The sequence below is a fragment of the Nerophis lumbriciformis genome, linkage group LG23 (genome assembly GCF_033978685.3).
Source record: "Nerophis lumbriciformis linkage group LG23, RoL_Nlum_v2.1, whole genome shotgun sequence".
In the NCBI taxonomy this organism is placed as follows: Eukaryota; Metazoa; Chordata; class Actinopteri; order Syngnathiformes; family Syngnathidae; genus Nerophis; species Nerophis lumbriciformis.
Window position 1 is genome coordinate 26,724,161 of NC_084570.2, and position 25,000 is coordinate 26,749,160.

At 41.9% G+C, this 25,000-nt stretch overlaps 2 protein-coding genes across 4 annotated transcripts in view; both read left to right on the plus strand.

The window, feature by feature from the left end:
- The window catches only part of LOC133622298 (sortilin-like), a 90,993-nt gene extending 81,721 nt beyond the window's left edge, over positions 1 to 9,272 (plus strand). For both annotated transcript variants that reach the window (XM_061984873.2, XM_061984874.2), the window contains 3 exons: positions 4,827 to 4,939; positions 5,018 to 5,144; positions 7,652 to 9,272. In XM_061984873.2, coding sequence (XP_061840857.1) covers positions 4,827 to 4,939; positions 5,018 to 5,144; positions 7,652 to 7,666 — 255 coding nt within the window. In that variant the 3' untranslated portion in view covers positions 7,667 to 9,272. The remainder of the gene's footprint in view (positions 1 to 4,826; positions 4,940 to 5,017; positions 5,145 to 7,651) is intronic.
- Positions 9,273 to 10,477: 1,205 nt separating this feature from the next.
- The window catches only part of mdm4 (MDM4 regulator of p53), a 27,198-nt gene continuing 12,675 nt past the window's right edge, over positions 10,478 to 25,000 (plus strand). For both annotated transcript variants that reach the window (XM_061984875.1, XM_061984876.1), the window contains exons 1-5: positions 10,478 to 10,687; positions 12,384 to 12,471; positions 12,565 to 12,639; positions 17,467 to 17,600; positions 17,671 to 17,720. In XM_061984875.1, coding sequence (XP_061840859.1) covers positions 12,400 to 12,471; positions 12,565 to 12,639; positions 17,467 to 17,600; positions 17,671 to 17,720 — 331 coding nt within the window. In that variant the 5' untranslated portion in view covers positions 10,478 to 10,687; positions 12,384 to 12,399. The remainder of the gene's footprint in view (positions 10,688 to 12,383; positions 12,472 to 12,564; positions 12,640 to 17,466; positions 17,601 to 17,670; positions 17,721 to 25,000) is intronic.

Below are 25,000 nucleotides of genomic sequence, written 5' to 3' on the forward strand. Positions count from 1 at the left end.
TGCTATTTTCATCTAAAAAAGGCTGTAGTTGCGCCAAAACACATTTCTCCAAAATTTTTGACACACAAGGTAATTTAGAAATGGGCCGATAATTTGACAAACTTGTAGGATCAAGACCTGTTTTTTTTATCAAAGGCTCAACAACAGCTCCTTTACAAAAAGAGGGCACACTGCCAGAAATCAAGCTGCTGTTGATGATGTCCCTAACAGACAAGTCAATAGAGTCCCAGACTTCTTTAAAAAAGCGAGGGGGGACCGGGTCTGTGGGACAGGACGAGGGTTTTAGTTTGTCAACTATTCCTGTAAACTCAGGCATGGACACAGGCTCAAATTGACAAAATACAGCCGAGCACCGAGTGGCCACATTGAAACTAAATGGAGAAGGAGAAAGATTTGCCCGAATAGTAGCAACCTTGTCGTTAAAAAAGGAGAGAAATTTTTCACAAGTTTCCCTTGTCATCTCTAGTGAAGTGGCTGGATTCGGATTAAGAACAGAACTAATAGATTTAAAAAGAACACGTGGCTTGTTGATACTATTTGAAATTAAGTCTGACAAATATTTAGTTTTTTCAGCTTTAACCACACTTTGATAGTTCTGACAGCTTTCTTTTAAAATTTGATAAGAGACCTCCAAGTGATCCCTTTTCCACTTACGTTCCGCCCTTCGCCACTCACGCCGAGCTGTGCGTGTGGTTTCATTGAGCCAAGGCTCCAGTTTTGACTTTGGACGTATAGCTCTGAGGGGCGCTATACTGTCCAGAATCTCAGAACATGTGGAAATAAAAGAGCACATTAATTGTTCAGTGTCTGCAGAGTGTGATATATTCTGCATAGACACAGTGAACAAAGGAAAAAAGGCGGCTGCAGTGTCAGTACTAATAACACGGCCATGACGCACGGCCATGACGCACGGCAGGCGGTTTTACATCAGGGTCCAAACTTAAATTGAACATAACAGGACTATGATCGGAAAACACAGCATCACCAACAACGACATTGTCAACATTAAAACCATAAGACAGTACAAGGTCTAGAGTGTGTCCGTGTACATGCGTTGGGCCAGTAACATGCTGAGCCAAATTAAAACCTTCGATGTACCCCCCCGTACCAAAAAGCCCTTGATGAAAGCGGATACAATTTCACCCTCACCTATGAACCCACGCCAGGAAACCAGCCAAAAAAGAACAGAAAACGAAACGACATCATCTGGTACAACCCCCCATACAGCAAAAACGTCTCAACTAACATTGGACACAAATTCCTCAATCTGATTGACAAACACTTTCCCAAAGACAACACCCTAAGAAAAGTATTCAACAAGAACAACATTAAATTGAGCTACAGCTGTATGAACAATATACGACAAATCATCTCAAACCACAACAAAACAATTGCAAATGAGCCGTCGGCCCCCGGACAGAGCGACTCCAAAACCAACAAAGGCTGTAACTGTCGAAAGAAACCTGATTGCCCTCTCAACGGGGGGTGCTTACAAACATCAGTTGTCTACCAATCTAAGGTAATACGCAAGGACATTAACACATCCGACACATATGTAGGATTAACCGAGGGTGAATTCAAAACCAGATGGAACAACCACAAGGCTTCTTTCAGGAACAAAAACCTGCGAAATACCACAGAACTCAGCAAACACATTTGGGACCTCAAAGACAATAATGTTGAATATTCAATAACATGGCAAATTCTTGCATCCAGCACACCTTACAATAGTGGTAATAAAAGATGCAACCTATGCTTGAAAGAGAAACTGTTTATTATTTACCGTCCAGACCTGTCATCCCTCAACAAGCGCAGCGAAATTGTAACAGCATGCCGCCACAGACGGAAACACCTCCTAGGTAACACATGAGCCAATCACCACGCCCCTACGCCAGCCTGTACCCACCCACTCTGTGCCCTACATAAACCATGGTATGTGAATGCTCCCATTAAAATCTCCTGATGATTGAGGGTACCCCCCCTCATGAAACAGGCCTGTAGAGATGAAATAGTCTTGTGATTTTTTTTCCCCACACATACATATATGTGTATATATATATACACATACATACATACATACATACATATATATATATATATATATATATATATATATATATATATATATATATATATATATATATATATATATATGTATGTATGTATGTATGTATGTATGTATGTATGTATGTACAGGTAAAAGCCAGTAAATTAGAATATTTTGAAAAACTTGATTTATTTCAGTAATTGCATTCAAAAGGTGTAACTTGTACATTATATTTATTCATTGCACACAGACTGATGCATTCAAATGTTTATTTCATTTAATTTTGATGATTTGAAGTGGCAACAAATGAAAATCCAAAATTCCATGTGTCACAAAATTAGAATATTACTTAAGGCTAATACAAAAAAGGGATTTTTAGAAATGTTGGCCAACTGAAAAGTATGAAAATGAAAAATATGAGCATGTACAATACTCAATACTTGGTTGGAGCTCCTTTTGCCTCAATTACTGCGTTAATGCGGCGTGGCATGGAGTCAATGAGTTTCTGGCACTGCTCAGGTGTTATGAGAGCCCAGGTTGCTTTGATAGTGGCCTTCAACTCTTCTGCGTTTTTGGGTCTGGCATTCTGCATCTTCCTTTTCACAATACCCCACAGATTTTCTATGGGGCTAAGGTCAGGGGAGTTGGCGGGCCAATTTAGAACAGAAATACCATGGTCCGTAAACCAGGCACGGGTAGATTTTGCGCTGTGTGCAGGCGCCAAGTCCTGTTGGAACTTGAAATCTCCATCTCCATAGAGCAGGTCAGCAGCAGGAAGCATGAAGTGCTCTAAAACTTGCTGGTAGACGGCTGCGTTGACCCTGGATCTCAGGAAACAGAGTGGACCGACACCAGCAGATGACATGGCACCCCAAACCATCACTGATGGTGGAAACTTTACACTAGACTTCAGGCAACGTGGATCCTGTGCCTCTCCTGTCTTCCTCCAGACTCTGGGACCTCGATTTCCAAAGGAAATGCAAAATTTGCATGGTTGGGTGATGGTTTGGGGTGCCATGTCATCTGCTGGTGTCGGTCCACTCTGTTTCCTGAGATCCAGGGTCAACGCAGCCGTCTACCGTCTACCGTTCACCATTGTGTTACATCACCTTTTCTTTTAACAACACTCAATAAACGATTGTTGTGTGAGTGAGGAAACTAATTGTTGAAGCTTTGAAAGTGGAATTCTTTCCCATTTTTGTTTTATGTAGAGCTTCAGTCGTTCAACAGTCCGGGGTCTCCCCTGTCGTATTTTACGCTTCATAATGCGCCACACATTTTCAATGGGAGACAGGTCTGGACTGCAGACGGGCCAGGAAAGTACCCACACTCTTTTTTTACGAAGCCACGCTGTTGTAACACGTGCTGAATGTGCCTTGGCATTGTCTTGCTGAAATAAGCAGGGGCGTCCATGAAAAAGACGGCGCTTAGATGGCAGCATATGTTGTTCCAAAACCTGTATGTACCTTTCAGCATTAATGGTGCCTTCACAGAAGTGTAAGTTACCCATGCCTTGGGCAGTAATGCACACCCATACCATCACAGATGCTGGTTTTTGAACTTTGCGTCGATAACAGTCAGGATGGTTCGCTTCCCTTTTGGTCCGGATGACACGATGTCGAATATTTCCAAAAACAATTTGAAATGTGGACTCGTCAGACCACAGAACACTTTTCCACTTTGCATCAGTCCATCTTAGATGATCTCGGGCCCAGAGAAGCCGGCGGCGTTTCTGGATGTTGTTGATAAATGGCTTTCGCTTTGCATAGTAGAGCTTTAACTTGCACTTACAGATGTAGCGACGAACTGTATTTAGTGACAGTGGTTTTCTGAAGTGTTCCTGAGCCCATGTGGTGATATCCTTTAGAGATTAATGTCGGTTTTTGATACAGTGCCGTCTGAGGGATCAAAGGTCACGGTCATTCAATGTTGGTTTCCGGCCATGCCGCTTACGTGGAGTGATTTCTCCAGATTCTCTGAACCTTTTGATGATATTATGGACCGTAGATGTTGAAATCCCTAAATTTCTTGCAATTGCACTTTGAGAAACGTTGTTCTTAAACTGTTTGACTACTTGCTCACGCAGTTGTGGACAAAGGGGTGTACCTTGCCCCATCCTTTCTTGTGAAAGACTGAGCATTTTTTGGGGAGCTGTTTTTATACCCAATCATGGCACCCACCTGTTCCCAATTAGCCTGCACACTTGTGGGATGTTCCAAATAAGTGTTTGATGAGCATTCCTCAACTTCAGTATTTATTGCCACCTTTCCCAACTTCTTTGTCACGTGTTGCTGGCATCAAATTCTAAAGTTAATGATTATTTGCAAAAAAAAAAGGTTTATCAGTTTGAACATCAAATATGTTGTCTTTGTAGCATATTCAGCTGAATATGGGTTGAAAATGATTTGCAAATCATTGTATTCCGTTTATATTTACATCTAACACAATTTCCCAACTCATATGAAAACAGGGTTTGTATACCGTATATATATATATAGAGAGAGAGAGAGAGAGAGAGAGAGAGAGAGAGAGAGAGAGAGAGAGAGAGAGAGAGAGAGAGAGAGAGAGAGAGAGAGAGAGAGAGAGAGAGAGAGAGAGAGAGAGAGAGAGAGAGAGAGAGAGAGACTTTTCTTGGTGCCTTAAGGCGGTAACATAACAAAATGTGGGGAAAGTTAAGCGCTGTGAATACTTTACGGATTCACTGTTATTTTATGACACTGTTGCAAAGTGGCCTCCATGTCTAGTAGGCTGCATCTCAAACGTTCTGTCCTTCTCTCAGACTGAAAGCTCCTCGCCAAGCGCTGCAATTATATCTGTGGTTGTCCTCGCCATGCTGCTGGCCAGTGCCATGGTGGGAGTTTGGCTGGTCAAGAAATATATCTGCGGAGGACGGTCAGTCGGCTACATATTTGACACATTTATTACTGTACATTCGGTGTCGTCTCTAATGCCCAACTATGTCATCGGCAGGTTCCTTGTGCACCGCTACTCTGTCATGAGGGAACACGTTGAAGCCAACAAGATAGAAGGAGTCGACGACGTGGATGCCCAGTACATGGAAACGGGAGCAGCGCAGTACACTGAGGATTCAGATCAGGTATCTCAGGACGTGTAGAGCTGAAATCAGGACTACTCTGTTGTAGGGTTGTCCCGATACCAATTTTTTTTTGGTACTGGTACCAAAATGTATTTCGATACTTTTCAGTACTTTAAAGGGGAACATTATCACCAGACCTATGTAAGCGTCAATATATACCTTGATGTTGCAGAAAAAAGACCATATATTTTTTTAACCGATTTCCGAACTCTAAATGGGTGAGTTTTGGCAAATTAAACGCCTTTCTAATATTCGCTCTCGGAGCGATGACGTCACAATGTGGCGTCACATCGGGAAGCAATCCGCCATTTTCTCAAACACCGAGTCAAATCAGCTCTGTTATTTTCCGTTTTTTCGACTGTTTTCCGTACCTTGGAGATATCATGCCTCGTCGGTGTGTTGTCGGAGGGTGTAACAACACGAACAGGGACGGATTCAAGTTGCACCAGTGGCCCAAAGATGCGAAAGTGGCAAGAAATTGGACGTTTGTTCCGCACACTTTACCGACGAAAGCTATGCTATGACAGAGATGGCAAGAATGTGTGGATATCCTGCGACACTCAAAGCAGATGCATTTCCAACGATAAAGTCAAAGAAATCTGCCGCCAGACCCCCATTGAATCTGCCGGAGTGTGTGAGCAATTCAGGGACAAAGGACCTCGGTAGCACGGCAAGCAATAGCGACAGTTTGTTCCCGCAGACGAGCGAGCTATCGACCCTAGCTTCCCTGGCCTGCTGACATCAACTCCAAAACTGGACAGATCAGCTTTCAGGAAAAGAGCGCGGATGAGGGTATGTCTTCAGAATATATTAATTGATGAAAATTGGGCTGTCTGCACTCTCAAAGTGCATGTTGTTGCCAAATGTATTTCATATGCTGTAAACCTAGTTCATATTTGTTAGTTTCCTTTAATGCCAAACAAACACATACCAATCGTTGGTTAGAAGGCGATCGCCGAATTCGTCCTCGCTTTTTCCCGTGTCGCTGGCTGTCGTGTCGTTTTCGTCGGTTTCGCTTGCATACGGTTCAAACCGATATGGCTCAATAGCTTCAGTTTCTTCTTCAATTTCGTTTTCGGTACTTGCCTCCACATTACAACCATCCGTTTCAATACATTCGTAATCTGTTGAATCGCTTAAGCCACTGAAATCCGAGTCTGAATCCGAGCTAATGTCGCTATAGCTTGCGGTTCTTTCCGCCATGTTTGTTTGTGTTGGCTTCACTATGTGACGTCACAGGAAAATGGACGGGTGGTTAAAATCAGGCACTTTGAAGCTTTTTTTAGGGATATTGCGTGATGGGTAAAATTTTGAAAAAAACTTTTAAAAATATAATAAGCCACTGGGAACTGATTTTTAATGGTTTTAACCATTCTGAAATTGTGATAATGTTCCCCTTTAAAAAAAAAAAGAAGGGCACCACGATAAATGTCATTGTTGGTTTTATTTTAACAGCACATCTTACGGTACATTAAACATACATTTCTTATTGCAATCAAATAACAATTTTGGTATTAAGTAAAATAGTGAACATAATAGTCAACTTGTCTTTTAATAGTAAGTAAACAAACACAGACTCCTAATTAGCTGCTGATGTATGCAGTTACATATTGTGTCATTTCTCATTCTATTATTTTGTCAAAATTATGATTGACAAGCTGTAAAAAACAACAACATTAATCCACTTGTTCATTTACTGTTAATATCTGTTTATTTTCTGTTTTAACATGTTCTATCTACACTTCTGTTCAAATGTAATAATCACTTATTATTTTGTTGTTTTATACTTTACATTAGTTTTGGATGATACTACGAATTTAGGTATCAATCCAATACTAAGTAGCTACAGGGTCATACATTGGTCATATGAAAAGTTCTTCTTTGTCCAGGGACGTATTTCCTGACTTTATAAACATAATAAAATTAAAAAAGGAAATAAATATTTTGTGATGATAAAAAATCTCGATGTAATCATCGACTCGATACGTCTCTTGTACTTGGTATCGTTACAATCAATATATGTGTAGACCCACCGTTTTGTTTACATTCAGGAGCACTAGCTTGCTGTTAGCGGTTAGCTATTGTATCCTTCTACGGTGTGTGTTGAAGCGTGTTTAGCTATTCCTCATCCTGCAGGGATGATACTTGTAAAAAAACGTACTTTATTTCTTGCCATGGAGGCGAGGATTAGTGATTTAGAAGTAGCTAAAACACTCCCGACAGCGGATGGCCGTTAGCCGCTAGCTAGCTAGCCATGTTTTATAGCACCTCTTCCTGACCGGTGCTTCACTTTTATCGTTTTTTTTTTTTTTAAACCAAAATCATCCATTCTCCCTTTTCTTTCTCCACATTGTGTCTGCTTGTAAGTAAACATTTTTTTTTTTAAATACCAGTGTTTTTCCGAGGCAGTATAGTGCAGTTTTTTATTCATTAGTACCATGGTACTTTATTAGTACCGGTATAGCATACAACTCTACTTTGTTGCTAACACTGGTGTTCCTTCGCAGGACCTCTTGGAATAGCTCGGTCATGTCGACTTCTCTCCAGTCCTTTCTACTCTTGCTTGTCCCACATGCTGATTAACTTCTGCCTTTCAAGTCTCGCTGTCCCCCTGGTGGCTGGAGGACGCAACAACAGCAGCAGCAGCAGTCGGCTGAGTTCCTGCTGTTGGAGGTTCTCACCAAGAGACCGATTGATGGAACGGGGAGGGGCAGTGCAGAACACAAGAAAGGGCTCTGAGGTTCCTGCAGAGCTTTTATTGTTTCCGTCTAAAAGATCTCTGTCAGGATATCAAATTGTGCTTCCTCGCAGAGACGTTTGGTAACGCACATTTGTTTTAGCTTCCAATGTCCGGGAATAAAAAGTAGTAAAATACTAGAATTTCAGTCAAAGTTCGAAATCTATATTATTTTACTCTCTAAATTTAAAATGTGCAAAGGCCTTTTAAACATACATTTTATAGTTTAATCTGTCACCTCAACTGTTTTTTGTTTTTTATATATAGAAACAAGCACTTTCTTTTTGTACTAACTTCTGTAAGCAGTAGCGGCTCCTTCCAATGTCCTTGCCAAGCCCACAAAATAATTTTTAATTTCTGACTGTAGTTTATTATACATTTATTGGTACTCACACCCGTACACAGCGTACTTTCTTACAATAAAATCAGAAAACGTAAAGCGATAGAACAACATTAGTCCAGTTTTGTTCTTGACTCAAACATGTAGTCTGGAATAAAACGGAAAAAGGCCAAAAAGCAGCACATTACATTCATACACGCAGTCTTGTAAGTGACTGCTGTTTTAAAAGGAACCAGGGCTGTGTTGAGGTCATTTTAAGGCACCACAAATAAAACAATAAACCAGTGAATGCAAATAAGTGAATCAAATCCACAATCCTTCCTTGATGTTACAGATATTTTTCACTACCCACTTTGTGAGGTGAAACCAAAAGACTTGAACTGCCAAAGCACTTTTTTTGTTGAGTTTTCTAATCTTCGGCATGAATCCACCATAGCTCAGCGATGAACAAATATAAAGGTAATGGTAACTCAAAAAACTTTACTTGAACTTTATCATCTATCTGCTCGGTAGAAATCACCAGTTTATTGTTCCGTGTTTTGTTTGGAATATTTCCCCACTCCAGGCGACTAATACGTTAGCATCGGGATATGAGGTTGCAGGTACAACAGCTGTTGTAACTGTTTGGTTACTACGGTATACACGCAGCTGATAGATACCATTACGACCCAGCAAATAAGCTATGTACTGTAGAGCTGGCCTACTATAGAGTGGTATTCTCAAGGACGTCTCTTTATATACACGACTGGCAATACTCAACTATTTACTGGCGTTTATGATCTGTTTTTGCACTATGTCTACACATCTGTGAAAAAGAAAACAATCTGCATTCTTGCCACAAACATGTATTGTGCTGACTGACGCCTTCGTGTTGACTTTGCTGTATTAAACCCACACAGGAAGAGCATTGGATTGGAAATATCTTCTAGCAGTTTGCTCTGTATTTTGTAATATTATAAATGTAGTGATGTTTTTATTCCAAATAGTGAATATTCCATTATTCCAATGGTCATATTCATGCTCTGCAATAATAAAAAAATTTTAAAGACAATACTCTGTGTTTTTGTTGTTGTTGCTATAAGTCAGACCTGGGCATTAAGATTTTCAATCCGGCCCGCCGGACGTTCTCCATAATATTTTTAGACCTTTAACATCAAAACTGTAGATGTGCAGTGCTGTTTTTAAATTACCGTAAGTCTTGAACTATAGAAAGTATTTCAATGGTTGAAATCTGCGCTTTTGAGTTTTATACAAATTATTACGGTAATCTATGTCACAGCAGCCCAGATGAGGAACAAAGCAGAGTGGTTGGGGTTTGTTTTCAGAGCAGCCAGCCCCAAACGCATGTGTCAGGAACAGATGCACAAGCACATTTTTACAACAAATTTCTGCATAAAAGTGATAATATATCATATTTTTGGTGTTTAGTACACTTTGCGTTCATATTTTGCTGTTTGTTACATTTTTGTTGTGTTTTGCTTGATTGTAAAAGAGGAGCAATGTCCATATGTTGTTAATATTGTAAATCCCACTTTCTTTATTTCAATGTACATTTTGGGTGTCTCATTCAGTAAAAAAAAAGATAACATTTCATTCCATTTTTTTTTTAGGTGGTCTGTCATAACTTGTTTTTAGAATTCTATCGGACATTGTGACCTTTGGTATTAGTACATCCATCCATTTTCTACCGCTTATTCCCTTCGGGGTCGCGGGGGGCGCTGGAGCCTATCTCAGCTACAATCGGGCGGAAGGCGGTGTACACCCTGGACAAGTTGCCACCTCATCGCAGGGCCAACATAGATAGACAGACAACATTCACACTCACATTCACACACTAGGGCCAATTTAGTGTTGCCAATCAACCTATCCCCAGGTGCATGTTTTTGGAGGTGGGAGGAAGCCGGAGTACCCGGAGGGAACCCACGCAGTCACGGGGAGAACATGCAAACTCCACACACAAAGATCCCGAGGCCGGGATTGAACTCACGACTACTCAGGACCTTCGTATTGTGAGGCAGACGCACTAACCCCTCTTCCACCGTGCTGCCCCCCTTTGGTATTAGTGTTCCTGAAAAAAGAGACCCAAACACACACACTGTACAGCAGATGTTTACAGCTAAATGTGTATATAAATATATACACACATACACATTGGCCCCCCCAGACACTTTTTTTTCTCGCAATGTGGCCCCCGAGTCCTAGCTCTGCTATAAATGAATGTGCACTTACTGGGGTCGTCCATCGATTGCACCTCCCGACCAACAGGGGCGTCACTTAGTCACATTGTAACATCCTTTCCGGAAGTTTCCTTTTTAAAAAGCAGCGTCAGTTAAGCTAACTACTAGCTTACATTGATCGAGCGTTAAAAAAAAAAAAAACTCATCAGTCACCTCTGATATGTCCCGAAAATGTCCTCTACGCGCACGGACCACGTTAACGGCTATGAAGTAATGCCAGTGTTTTCTGGTAAGAATAGTTTTAATGTACATTTTGCTGAGGAATTTTGACAGTGAGCTATATGCCAACTAGCGGTTAGCCGACACTACGTTGTCTTGACACGTTTGCTTAAAAGGCAAGTGTTTAACAGACTTTTGTCACTCGGCTGATCTACTTTATTTAAATTAATGTCCTTGCTTTATTATCTCGTATTCTATTGTTTTGGTGTTTTTCTTTGTTTTTCAGAAAATAGTGGCGTGATGGTTTTAGCTTAAAGCAGAGCTTCATATAGCATACTTAATGTATTTGGGATTTGTTTATCGTCATTTTTACTACGCTTTTTGCTATTTATGTGTAGGAACGGCACTAAAATTTCAAATTCAAAATATCGTTAAAATTATGTAATTTGTTCGAAAATCAACCGCTTTTTGTCCTGGGTTATCCAGTAAGACAATAGAACGAGCAGTGGTTTTCACCAAGTACCACCTCAGAAAAACGTGGTTTTTGAAATACTGTAGCGAAGTAGGCCTAATTATTCATTAAAAACTAGGCAGAAGTTGTAATTAACAAATATATTTAATATTTTTGGCCACAGGTTGAAAAATGACAGTGTTTTGAATATAGGAACGTACAACACTGTACTTAAAGTGTTTTGTTTTTTGGCGTACCACTTGATGGAGCCCGCGTATCACAGTTTGAGAGTCACTGCAAGAGGGAAATGTGACCTACATTTTGGGAAAGTGAACTTCAAAACATCATAACTCCCTTATTATCTGTCATAAATTCATGAAATAAAAAGTAAATGGGTTAGTTAAGTAACCCAAAGAAAGTTACTTAATATGAATAATTAAAATAATATAATTATATTTCTATGTGGAGTTTGCATGTTTTCCCTGTGACTGCGTAGGTTACCTCCAGGTATTCAGGCTTCCTCCCACCTCCAAAGACATGCACCTGGGGATAGGTTGATTGGCAACACTAAATTGGCCCTAGTGTGTGAGTGTGAATGTTTTCTGTTTATCTGTGTTGGCCCTGTGATGAGGTGGCGACTTGTCCAGGGTGTACCCTGCCTACCGCCCGAATGCAGCTGAGATAGGCTCCAGCACCCCCCGCAACCCCGAACGGGATAAGCGGTGAAAAAATGGACGGATGGGAATAATATAAACTACAACTACATTGATTAATTTTGAATTATTCAATTACCGGTATGTAGCGACATCACAAATGAACCGAAAATAGCTAAAATTTCCATATTTCCTGTAATTTTTAAATGGGGTTTTGGAGCGGATCATTGTGCATTAGTATGATGCTATCTGACCTTTTTTTGGATGAAATGTTACACAAATATTACACAAATGTTTGTGTAACATCAGCTATGATGACTGCTGCAGCCTCACAAAAATATTTTAAGGATGCTCGGTAAAAAACATGAACGGATGCTCAGACTGACTTAACAGGATTATACGCAAAAATATGTATACAACAAGTCTAAAACTGTACGTAAAGAAACTAAAACTTCTCTTCGTACCAACTCAGACACGTAAATTTCCACGTCGGGACACTTGTAGGAAATGTAAACTACATTATCAACTTCTGTGCTCTTCAATTATTCCAAAAATAACCACATACAGAGCAAGAACATTTAACAACAAGGGATTTGTCCTCTGTTCTGATGACGTCATGCTACATGCTCTCCCACTGATGTACATGTTGATGATGATTTTAGAACTGCAGCCTTTACTATGAGCGCCTCATCAGCCCAGATGTCTGCCTCAGGCTCATCATGCAGGGCATTGCCTGGAGACGGGAACCAGGTATAGTGGAAGTAAACCAGAAGCATCAAAGTTGCATGATTAATTTTCGCCGTACATTCCTTTCTCATGGAAGTGTTTATCAATTTAATACAGGTCCAGCCCAAAGCCCCGCTCTTGCAAATATTGCGCATTGCTGGAGCCCAGGAGAATGTCTTCACGCTCAAAGAGGTTGGTTGTCAAGTGAATATTCCAAGGCATTTGTATTACTGCCACACCTTGAAAATACGTTTTTTACTTGATAACGAATTAAAGAAATCTAAGAAATCACACAAAGTCTGATGGTATTTTTAACTTTTATTACCAATCTAATGATAACAAACGGCACAATTCCAACAGGTTTAACCTCACTTTCGCTTCGTGAGTCTTTGCTTCCCCGCCAGACACACAGCAACACTTAATCATTTTCCGCCAATCACCTTTCAGGCACGGACGGTGTGTTTGGAAACATGGGAAAAACTGACATCAAATCCAAGTCACATGAACATTAACATTAGCTGGTCATTACAGTATGAATTGATGTGTGTAGCCTATTATTTGCGCACTATTGACAAGTGATTTACTGAAAACTTGACCACCGAAAAAAGACTTTGATCATCGAAAACCTGGGTACCGAAACCGAATGTAAACAAAACGCATGCCATTGTCTGGAGCGTTGTCAGCATGTCTGTAATGTGGACATGATTTTTATATATACTGTATATTGCAGATATACCCGAGGACAGCCATCTACAAAATGTGCAAATAGAGAACAGTGGAGGCTTTTAAAGAAAGAAAGTGAAAATAGAGCAACAGCACAAAGGAAGTGTGACATGTTTGCTTCTGCCTCTTTTGTCAGGGACAGAAGTAGAGTCTCTAAACATGAGTACATACTAAAATAACACCAGAAGAAGATGCTAGATTTGTTGCTAGTTGTTTTTAATTTAAAGAGTCTGTAAACACTTGAAAAACTCTAAACTAAGTACCTTGTACAAAAAGCAGCAACAATTGAAAATATGACAAAGTGATAAAAAAAAAATGTCAATAGTAATGAATAAAAACAGATTTTTTTTTAAATGTATGTATACATTTTTTGAACCTTTTTAAAGAAAATAGGATAGGAAACGGGGGCATTTTCTACCAGTAGACAGCATTTAAGATTGAGTGTTTCGATGCTAAATTAATAATTCATTTACCGGTACCTCCATCAGTGTGAATGTGTGTGTGAATGGGTAAATGTGGAAGTAGTGTCAAAGCGCTTTGAGTACCTTGAAGGTAGAAAAGCGCTATACAAGTACAACCCATTTATCATTTATCATATTGGATATGGATTTTAAATATGTATCTAAAATAGGTGGTTAATTGGTTAGGTATTTATGTATTTGCATATTGGGTTTTCTGCTGCATTTATCTATTGTGTATCTGGGGTTGAATGTATTTTATATGTATCTTGGTGCATTTACAATTTATTGAGACAATTTATTTAAAATCTGTTTTAACTTAAAGGGAAAAGATTAGTCAATTTTCTTGCAGTTGTTTAATGGTTAATAGTTTGATAGCCTAATTAATAATTGTAAATTATGGGATTGATAATTGATTGATTTTTTACAGCATGTTAATCTTGTGGTGTTTTGTCCTTCAAGGTTTTTCTGCTAAAGACTGATATAAAGACTGCGAAAAAAACTAAAAAGAAAAAAGAAGCTGTTTCTAAAAGAAAATAAAAGGAAAAAAATAACAACGGTCTGGTCTTTAGAGTGAAATCCAGAAGCCACATTCAGCATTGGTACATCCTTTCAAGTGTGGGATAAGCACAGCGAAAAAAGCAAAGCACTTGACACATATCATAGAAAATTATACAAATTACTCGATGACGTCATTGTGACCACAGAGCTGACAGCAACCGACATGTATGTCTGCATAAGACCCAGTGAGCTAGGCTAATGCTCGCTCGGCCAATTTGCAAAGTCAGCAGAAAAGAAGCCACTAAAACAGACCATTTCGCAGCTTCTCCATATTTTCATGGATTAATGTGTCGTATTGGCACGGAAGCTGAATTCTGCTTCGGAGTGGTGCAGACTGACAGCGCTGCGGTCGGACTGCTCTGCCTAGTTGGCTAGACGGGAGCACATGTTTCTTTTTCTGATTGGGCTGGTCTCGTCCTACGTACTTCTCAGTTCCGGCGGTCAGAGGGCACGATAGTGTCGATCTCTGGCTGTGGGTTGTGGACTTTATTACTTCCCTCATTATGCTCAAAACAAAAAGCCGAGAGACTGCTCGTACCTCAAAATACTTGTAAATTGAGGTACTACTGCAGGGGTGCCCACACTTTTTCTGCAGAGGCGAGCTACTTTTCAATTGACCAAGTCGAGGGGATCTACCTCATTCATATATATATAATTTACATATATTTATTTATGAAAGAGATGTTTTTGTTAACAAGTTAAAGGTGTTTAATGATAATACAAGCGTGTTTAACAAATATAGATGCCTTTCTTTCATTAAACAAGAATATAAGTTGGTGTATTACCTGATTCTGATGACTTGCATTGATTGGAATCAGACAGAAGTGTTGAGAACGTCCGCATTTTTGAATGGAGTAGAAAAAAGTCCACCTTTCTGTCCAATACCACATGAAAGTGGTTGGTTTTTGGCATCTTTTCTGTCCAGCTTCCATACTCGTTTTTATACACTACAACAAATACATTGGTGACAAACTCCATAGCTTACTAGCTTGTGCACGCCAGCTTTCTGAGACTCTTATTTTGTTAGCGCAGGCAAGATGAAGCAGCGCTTTTATTGTGAAGACAGGAACTGTGCAGTCAGTCTTTAGAGTTTTGACGGCAGGTACGGCGCTAGAGTCTGTTGAACTAAAAAGTGTTTTTCGCCTTCCTGTCTGTCATTTTTTCTTTATAATGAGCTCGCAGCAGCCAGCGTCATCTCACAAGACCCTCGGGTGCCGCGAATGTCAATCAAGTGGCGAAAGTGAAGATTGATAATCCCTAATTTTTAGGTCTATTTTTTTAATGCCTGGCTGGGAATCGACTGACTCACCCTACACCATCGACCGGTAGCTCGCGATCGACGTAATGGGCACCCCTGTACTACTGTATAGTAATAATCTCGGGCATAATTTAGTATAGGCATTCAACATACCATATTTTCCGCTCTATAAGGCGCACCAGATTATAAGGCACACCTTCAATGAATGGCATATTTCAAAACTTTGTTCATATTCATGACCTACTCAGTGGCCTAGTGGTTAGAGTGTCCGCCCTGAGATCGGTAGGTTGAGTTCATAGCCCGGCCGAGTCATACCAAAGACTATAAAAAAGGGACCCATTACCTCCCTGCTTGGCACTCAGCATCAAGGGTTGGAATTGGGGGTTAAATCACCAAAAATGATTCCCGGGCGCGGCACCGCTGCTGCCCACTGCTTCCCTCACCTCCCAGGGGGTGAGCAAAGGGGATGGGTCAAATGCAGAGGACACATTTCACCACACCTAGTGTGTGCGTGACAATCATTGGTACTTTAACTTTAACTTTAATATACTGTATAAAGCGCACTGGATTATAAGGCGCATAGAATAGACGCTACAGCAAAGGCTGGGGTTACGTTATGCATCCATTAGATGGAGCTGCGCTAAAGGGAATGTCAGCAAAACAGTCAGATAGGTCAGTCAAACTTTATTAATAGATTACAAACCAGCGTTTTGACAACTCCGTTCACTCCCATAATGAATAAACTGCTGTTTTATTATTTCCCCCCAAGGTAAAGTCAGTGACGTAGTATTTTGTTTATCTTTTAACAACAGCAAGGTATAACATGTAGTGCAACATTTATATCACATAGTGGAGGGGAACTTTTCCTCCATTCAATAAACACGTACAAAACAGTCTGATATTTTTATGGTAAATCAAACGTTAGTGCAATCACAATATAGTAACACTCGAAATAGTGCAAAGCAATAACAATATATCAATAACTCAACGTTGCTCAAATGTTAATGTCACACAACACAACACACAAAATAAACATGTAAAGCTCACTTTATTAAGTTATTCCTCATCCACGAATTCTTCTTCTTCAGCGTCCGAATTAAACAGTTGGGCGAATATGGCATCCAACATGCCCGGCTCCGTCTCGTCGAAGTCGTCATTAATCGAGTCAGGGTCGCTGCTGCTCTATTCCCGTGTTCTACTGCGTGACTGATCGCCTTGAGTTTAAACTCTGCGTCGTAAGCGTGTCTCTTAATAGGAGCCATTTTGGCTCCTATTATGGATTATGGTTCTACATGTAAAGCGACTTTGGGTACTTAGAAAAGCGCTATATAAATCCCAGTTATTATTATTATTATTATTATTATTTTGGGGTCTTTACATAAACACACAAATGGAAATGAAACGGCACGCCTTGCGCAGTCATATATCCCAGCATGCACCGCGCGCTTCTTCTTCTACAGTAAGCAGCCGCCGACTTTATTTTCCCCCGTTGAAGAAGAAGCGCGCGGTGCATGCTGGGATATATGACGTCTTTGACGAGACGGAAGTCTATTAATCGAGTCAGTGTCGCTGCTGTTGTCTATCAGTTCAGTGACAATTCCTGCCTTCCTGAAAGCATGTCTCTTAATAGGAGCCATTTTGGGGTCTTTACATAAACACACAAATGGAAATGAAACGGCACGCCTCGCGCAGTCATATATCCCAGCATGCACCGCACGCTTCTCCTTCTACGGGGGAAAATGAAGTCGGCGTAGTTACCGTAGTTGCGAGACCTGTTGTGGCTCAATATTGGTCCATATATAAGGCGCACCGGATTATAAGGCGCACTGTCAGCTTTTGAGAAAATTTTAGGTTTTTAGGTGTGCCTTATAGTGCGGAAAATACGGTAGTCAAAATGTCATAAACTGTATGACACAAATGATTGCCTCCAGGACACAGTCTGGTGTCCTAACACTGTTGCTCATTCAGTGTATGTACCTTGCATACGTCTTTGCGTGTAATATTCAGCGTTGTGTGCAGGTGATGCACTACCTGGGGGAATACATCATGGGCAAGCAGCTCTATGACAAGCAGAGGCAGTACATCGTCCACTGCCAGGATGACCCTTTGGGAGAGCTGCTGGAGGTGGACAGCTTCTCAGTGAAAAACCCAAGGTACACGCCACACCATTTAAAAAATGATTGCTTTTGTTTGAATATTTTGTTTTGTTTTTTTCTTGAACAGCCCAGTGTATGAGATGCTCAAGAAATACGTCATAGTACTTGGTAGTGCTGGTAAGTGACTACATTGTATTTATTTCTGTTTTTTTTTAATATATATTAAGTCATTTTCTGTTCTGTTGATGATGATGAACTAAACATTGTATTGTTTCAAAGTGTAGATCCTGTAAACATGGTGAATATATTGCCATTATATTCCATCTTATAGTACATAAAGTGTGGGTTTGTGATGAATGTGTCAGGGCTCCAGCAGGATAACAGCCTTTCCTACACATTTACAAAAAAGAAGGCTTTCGGGCAGGGGTCTCCAATCAGTAGTCTGCCAGCTGATTAGTTGACCAAATGGGGTAAATATTTGTCTAAAGGGGAACTGCACCTTTTTTTAAATTTTGTTTATCAATAACAATCCTTATGTAAGACAAGACTACATGTTTTTCTTTTTTATCCATTCAAACCGCAAAAGTCAGCTTACAATGAAGCCTACAGTAGTCGCCCTATGCTGCCTATAAAGCACTTAAAAACATCCAAACACCGCCATTAAGGTTTTATATACACACTGTTAGTTTAAATATGTAATTTAGTAACAGGCACATTCATAATAACATGTAATATTTACGTATTTTGCACATTTTATGCATATAGCGGCAGCAGGTTAATTTAAAAAACGCATTACATCGTTGGCTTTTTCCTTTGACAACCACTGATTAATACTCACTGCACACTTCATGAGAGACAATAAACATAATAAAACATCACTTACTATACAATATCTGCACACACTGGGATGCCGACTGTTAGGATGTTGATATATATTTAGATTAAAAATTACTCCTAATCCTCGTGAAGAAAAAAGGGGGGTGAACTCAACCGTCTTTTCGCAACTTTCTCGCCATTTTCGGGCCTAAATTGGATGCCAAAGTTGACCAACATGTCGGGTTATGTCCTCACCCTTCTACTAAACAGGTGAAAAGCATGTTTTCAAGATCTAAAATAAACTTTCAGGAGCTCCGAGGCAAGAAAGCAGCTCACAAGCTGATGATTTCAATATAGCAACACAAGCTTGTTAGCTGTGATCACAGTGCCGCTAAATATGTTTTTTTCTGCGTTAGTGCTTATAATAACAATATTGCTAAAACTTGGTTAATATTCAGGTCACAAAGTGTAAATGGAGTATTGTTGGCGTTTTTTGGATGGTTATTTAGAGGGCTTTATGGGCGGAATAGGAGACCTCACATCGACTCTATTGTAAGCTGATTTTTATTTACTAATTAGAATGCATTAAAATAGAAAAACACGTGTTCTTGTTTCTCATAAAGATTGTGAATTATAGGCAAAATTCCCCCCAAAAGTGCAGTTTTCCTTTAAACTCTTAGTATTTGTAAAACTGCCCTATATAAATACATATATATATATATATATATATATATATATATATATATATATATATATATATATATATATATATATATATATATTAGGGCTGCAACCAACAATTAATTTGATAATCGATTAATCTGTCGATTATCACTTCGATTAATAATCTGATAAAAGAGACAAACTACATTTCTATCCTTTCCAGTATTTTATTGGAAAAAAAACAGCATACTGGCACCATACTTATTTTGATTATTGTTTCTCAGCTGTTTGTACATGTTGCAGTTTATAAATAAAGGTTTATAAAAAAATAAAAAAATAAAAATAAAAGAATAGATCCAATGAATCGATGACTAAATTAATCGCCAACTATTTTTATAATCGATTTTATCGAATAGTTGTTGCAGCCCTAGTGTGTGTGTGTGTGTGTGTGTGTGTGTGTGTGTGTATATATATATATATATATATATATACAAACCCCGTTTCCATATGAGTTGGGAAATTGTGTTAGATGTAAATATAAACGGAATACAATGATTTGCAAATCAGTTTCAACCCATATTCAGTTGAATATGCTACAAAGACAACATATTTGATGTTCAAACTGATAAACATTTTTTTTTTTTTTGCAAATAATCATTAACTTTAGAATTTGATGCCAGCAACACGTGACAAAGAAGTTGGGAAAGGTGGCAATAAATACTGATAAAGTTGAGTAATGCTCATCAAACACTTATTTGGAACATCCCACAGGTGTGCAGGCTAATTGGGAACAGGTGGGTGCCATGATTGGGTATAAAAACAGCTTCCCAAAAAATGCTCAGTCTTTCACAAGAAAGGATGGGGCGAGGTACACCCCTTTGTCCACAACTGCGTGAGCAAATAGTCAAACAGTTGAAGAACAACGTTTCTCAAAGTGCAATTGCAAGAAATTTAGGGATTTCAACATCTACGGTCCATAATATCATCAAAAGGTTCAGAGAATCTGGAGAAATCACTCCACGTAAGCGACATGGCCGGAAACCAACATTGAATGATCGTGACCTTCGATCCCTCAGACGGCACTGTATCAAAAACCAACATCAATCTCTAAAGGATATCACCACATGGGCTCAGGAACACTTCAGAAAACCACTGTCACTAAATACAGTTTGTCGCTACATCTGTAAGTGCAAGTTAAAGCTCTACTATGCAAAGCAAAAGCCATTTATCAACAACATCCAGAAACGCCGCCGGCTTCTCTGGGCCCGAGATCATCTAAGATGGACTGATGCAAAGTGGAAAAGTGTTCTGTGGTCTGACGAGTCCACATTTCAAATTGTTTTTGAAAATATTCGACATGGTGTAAAGGGGAAGCGAACCATCCAGACTGTTATCGACGCAAAGTTCAAAAGCCAGCATCTGTGATGTTATGGGGGTGCATTAGTGCCCAAGGCATGGGTAACTTACACATCTGTGAAGGCACCATTAATGCTGAAAGGTACATACAGGTTTTGGAACAACATATGCTGCCATCTACGGTAAGCGCTGTCTTTTTCATGGACGCCCCTGCTTATTTCAGCAAGACAATGCCAAGCCACATTCAGCACTTGTTACAACAGCGTGGCTTCGTAAAAAAAGAGTGCAGGTACTTTCCTGGCCCGCCTGCAGTCCAGACCTGTCTCCCATCGAAAATGTGTGGCGCATTATGAAGCGTAAAATACGACAGCGGAGACCCCGGACTGTTGAACGACGGAAGCTTTACATAAAACAAGAATGGGAAAGAATTCCACTTTCAAGGCTTCAACAATTAGTTTCCTCAGTTCCCAATCGTTTATTGAGTGTTGTTAAAAGAAATGGTGATGTAACACAGTGGTGAACATGCCCTTTCCCAACTTCTTTGTCACGTGTTGCTGGCATCAAATTCTAAAGTTAATGATTATTTGCACAAAAAAAATGTTTATCAGTTTGAACATCAAATATGATGTCTTTGTAGTATATTCAACTGAATATGGGTTGAAAATGATTTGCAAATCATTGTATTCCGTTTACATTTACATCTAACACAATTTCCCAACTCATATGGAAACGGGGTTTGTATATTACCGTATTTTCCGCACCATAAGGCGCCCTGGGTTAAAAGCCGCGCCTTCAATGAACGGCATATTTCAAAACTTTGTCCACCTATAAGCCGCCCGGTGTTGTAAGCCGCATCTAACTGCGCTAAAGGAATGTCAAAAAAACAGTCAGATAGTTCAGTCAAACTTTAATAATATATTAAAAACCAGCGTTCTAACAACTCTGTTCACTCCCAAAATGTACGCAAATGTGCAATCACAAACATACGTATATCAACATGGACAGAGCTGCGTGAAAAAAGCCACCCGGCCTCTTCGCGTAAACTTAAACTTACCTTAACCACTCGCTCACCTTTTCTTCATCCATCCCTTCGAGTTAGCTTTTTATGATGACGCCGGCTGGAAAGGTCTCTTTTGGCAAGGTCTTCCTTTTGAATATCACCATGGGTGGAAGTTTCATTAGCATGGCAAGCTAGAACCACAGTGAAGGATGACTTCTCATTCCCTGTGGTGCGAATATTCACCGTACGTGTGCGGTTCACAGGAATATCAGTTGCTGTGAAATACGGTAGTAATCCGTGTGCGGATTGAGAGATTGCGTCTTTTCATGAACCGGATCCTTGTCGCTTAGTAGGAGCCATTTTGTGGTCTTTACAGATGTAAACACACAAAGGAAATGAAACGTACGGTGATATCCGCGCGCTTTTTCTTCTTCTACGCGGGCGGGTGGTTGCTTACAGTAGAAGAAGAAGCGCTTCCTGTTCTATGGGGGCGGGTGCTTACCTTGGCGGTTGCTTGCGTAGAAGAAGAAGCGCTTCCTGTTCTACCGGGAAAAAAGATGGCGGCTGTTTACCGAAGTTGCGAGACCTAAACTTTATGAAAATGAATCTTAATATTTATCCATATATAAAGCGCACCGGGTTAAAAGGCGCACTGTCAGCTTTTGAGTAAATTTGTGGTTTTTAGGTGCGGCTAATAGTGCGGAAAATACGGTATATATATATATATATCCATCCATCCATCCATCCATCTTCTTCCGCTTATCCGAGGTCGGGTCGCGGGGGCAGCAGCCTAAGCAGGGAAGCCCAGACTTCCCTCTCCCCAGCCACTTCGTCCAGCTCCTCCCGGGGGATCCCGAGGCGTTCCCAGGCCAGCCGGGAGACATAGTCTTCCCAACGTGTCCTGGGTCTTCCTCGTGGCCTCCTACCGGTCGGACATGCCCTAAACACCTCCTTAGGGAGGCGCTCGGGTGGCATCCTGACCAGATGCCCGAACCACCTCATCTGGCTCCTCTCGATGTGGAGGAGCAGCGGCTTTACTTTGAGCTCCCCCCGGATGGCAGAGCTTCTCACCCTATCTCTAAGGGAGAGCCCCGCCACCCGGCGGAGGAAACTCATTTCGGCCGCTTGTACCCGTGATCTTGTCCTTTCGGTCATAACCCAAAGCTCATGACCATAGGTGAGGATGGGAACGTAGATCGACCGGTAAATTGAGAGCTTTGCCTTCCGGCTCAGCTCCTTCTTCACCACAACGGATCGATACAGCGTCCGCATTACTGAAGACGCCGCACTGATCCGCCTGTCGATCTCACCATCCACTCTTCCCTCACTCGTGAACAAGACTCCGAGGTACTTGAACTCCTCCACTTGGGGCAAGATCTCCTCCCCAACCCGGAGATGGCACTCCACCCTTTTCCGGGCGAGAACCATGGACTCGGACTTGGAGGTGCTGATTCTCATCCCAGTCGCTTCACACTCGGCTGCGAACCGATCCAGTGAGAGCTGAAGATCCTGGCCAGATGAAGCCATCAGGACCAAATCATCTGCAAAAAGCAGAGACCTAATCCTGCAGCCACCAAACTGGATCCCCTCAACGCCTTGACTGCGCCTAGAAATTCTGTCCATAAAAGTTATGAACAGAATCGGTGACAAAGGGCAGCCTTGGCGGAGTCCAACCCTCACCGGAAACGTGTCCGACTTACTGCCGGCAATGCGAACCAAGCTCTGACACTGATCATACAGGGAGCGGGCCGCCACAATCAGACAGTCCGAAACCCCATACTCTCTGAGCACTCCCCACAGGACTTCCCGAGGGACACGGTCGAATGCCTTCTCCAAGTCCACAAAGCACATGTAGACTGGTTGGGCAAACTCCCATGCACCCTCAAGGACCCTGCCGAGAGTATAGAGCTGGTCCACAGTTCCACGACCAGGACGAAAACCACACTGTTCCTCCTGAATCCGAGGTTCAACTATCCGGCGTAGCCTCCTCTCCAGTACACCTGAATAGACCTTACCGGGAAGGCTGAGGAGTGTGATCCCACGATAGTTCGAACACACCCTCCGGTTCCCCTTTTTAAAGAGAGGAACCACCACCCCGGTCCGCCAATCCAGAGGTACTGCCCCCGATGTCCACGCGATGCTGCAGAGTCTTGTCAACCAAGACAGCCCTACAGCATCCAGAGCCTTAAGGAACTCCGGGCGGATCTCATCCACCCCCGGGGCCTTGCCACCGAGAAGCTTTTTAACTACCTCAGCAACCTCAGCCCCAGAAATAGGAGAGCCCACCACAAATTCCCCAGGCACTGCTTCCTCATAGGAAGACGTGTTGGTGGGATTGAGGAGGTCTTCGAAGTATTCCCTCCACCGATCCACAACTTCCACAGTCGAGGTCAGCAGAACACCATCCGCACCATACACGGTGTTGGTAGTGCACTGCTTCCCCTTCCTGAGGCGGCGGATGGTGGTCCAGAATCGCTTCGAAGCCGTCCGGAAGTCGTTTTCCATGGCTGCCCCGAACTCCCCCCATGTCCGAGTTTTTGCTTCCGCGACCGCTGAAGCCGCACACCGCTTGGCCTGTCGGTACCTGTCCGCTGCCTCAGGAGTCCCATGAGCCAAAAGAACCCGATAGGACTCCTTCTTCAGCTTGACGGCATCCCTCACCGCCGGTGTCCACCAACGGGTTCTAGGATTACCGCCACGACAGGCACCAACTACCTTGCGGCCACAGCTCCAATCAGCCGCCTCGACAATAGAGGTGCGGAACATGGTCCACTCGGACTCAATGTCCAGCACCTCCCTCGTGACATGTTCAAAGTTCTTCCGGAGGTGGGAATTGAAACTCTCTCTGACAGGAGACTCTGCCAGACGTTCCCAGCAAACCCTCACAATGCGTTTGGGCCTGCCAGGTCTGTCCGGCATCCTCCCCCACCATCGCAGCCAACTCACCACTAGGTGGTGATCGGTAGAAAGCTCCGCCCCTCTCTTCATCCGAGTGTCCAAAACATGAGGCCGCAAATCCGATGACACAACTACAAAGTCGATCATAGAACTGCAGCCTAGGGTGTCCTGGTGCCAAGTGCACATATGGGCACCCTTATGCTTGAACATGGTGTTCGTTATGGACAATCCGTGACGGGCACAAAAGTCCAATAACAAAACTCCACTTGGGTTCAGATCCGGGCGGCCATTCTTCCCAATCACGCCTCTCCAGGTTTCACTGTCGTTGCCAATATGAGCGTTGAAGTCCCCCAGTAGAACGAGGGAATCACCCGGGGGAGCACTCTCAAGTACTCCCTCGAGTGAATCCAAAAAGGGTGGGTACTCTGAGCTGCTGTTTGGCGCGTAAGCGCAAACAACAGTCAGGACCCGTCCCCCCACCCGAAGGCGGAGGGAAGCTACCCTCTCGTCCACCGGGTTGAACTCCAACATGCAGGCTCTGAGCCGGGGGGCAACAAGAATTGCCACCCCAGCCCGTCGCCTCTCACTGCTGGCAACGCCAGAGTGGAAGAGAGTCCAGCCCCTCTCGAGAGAACTGGTTCCAGAGCCCTTGCTGTGCGTCGAGGTGAGTCCGACTATATCCAACCGGAACTTCTCTACCTCGCGCACTAGCTCAGGCTCCTTC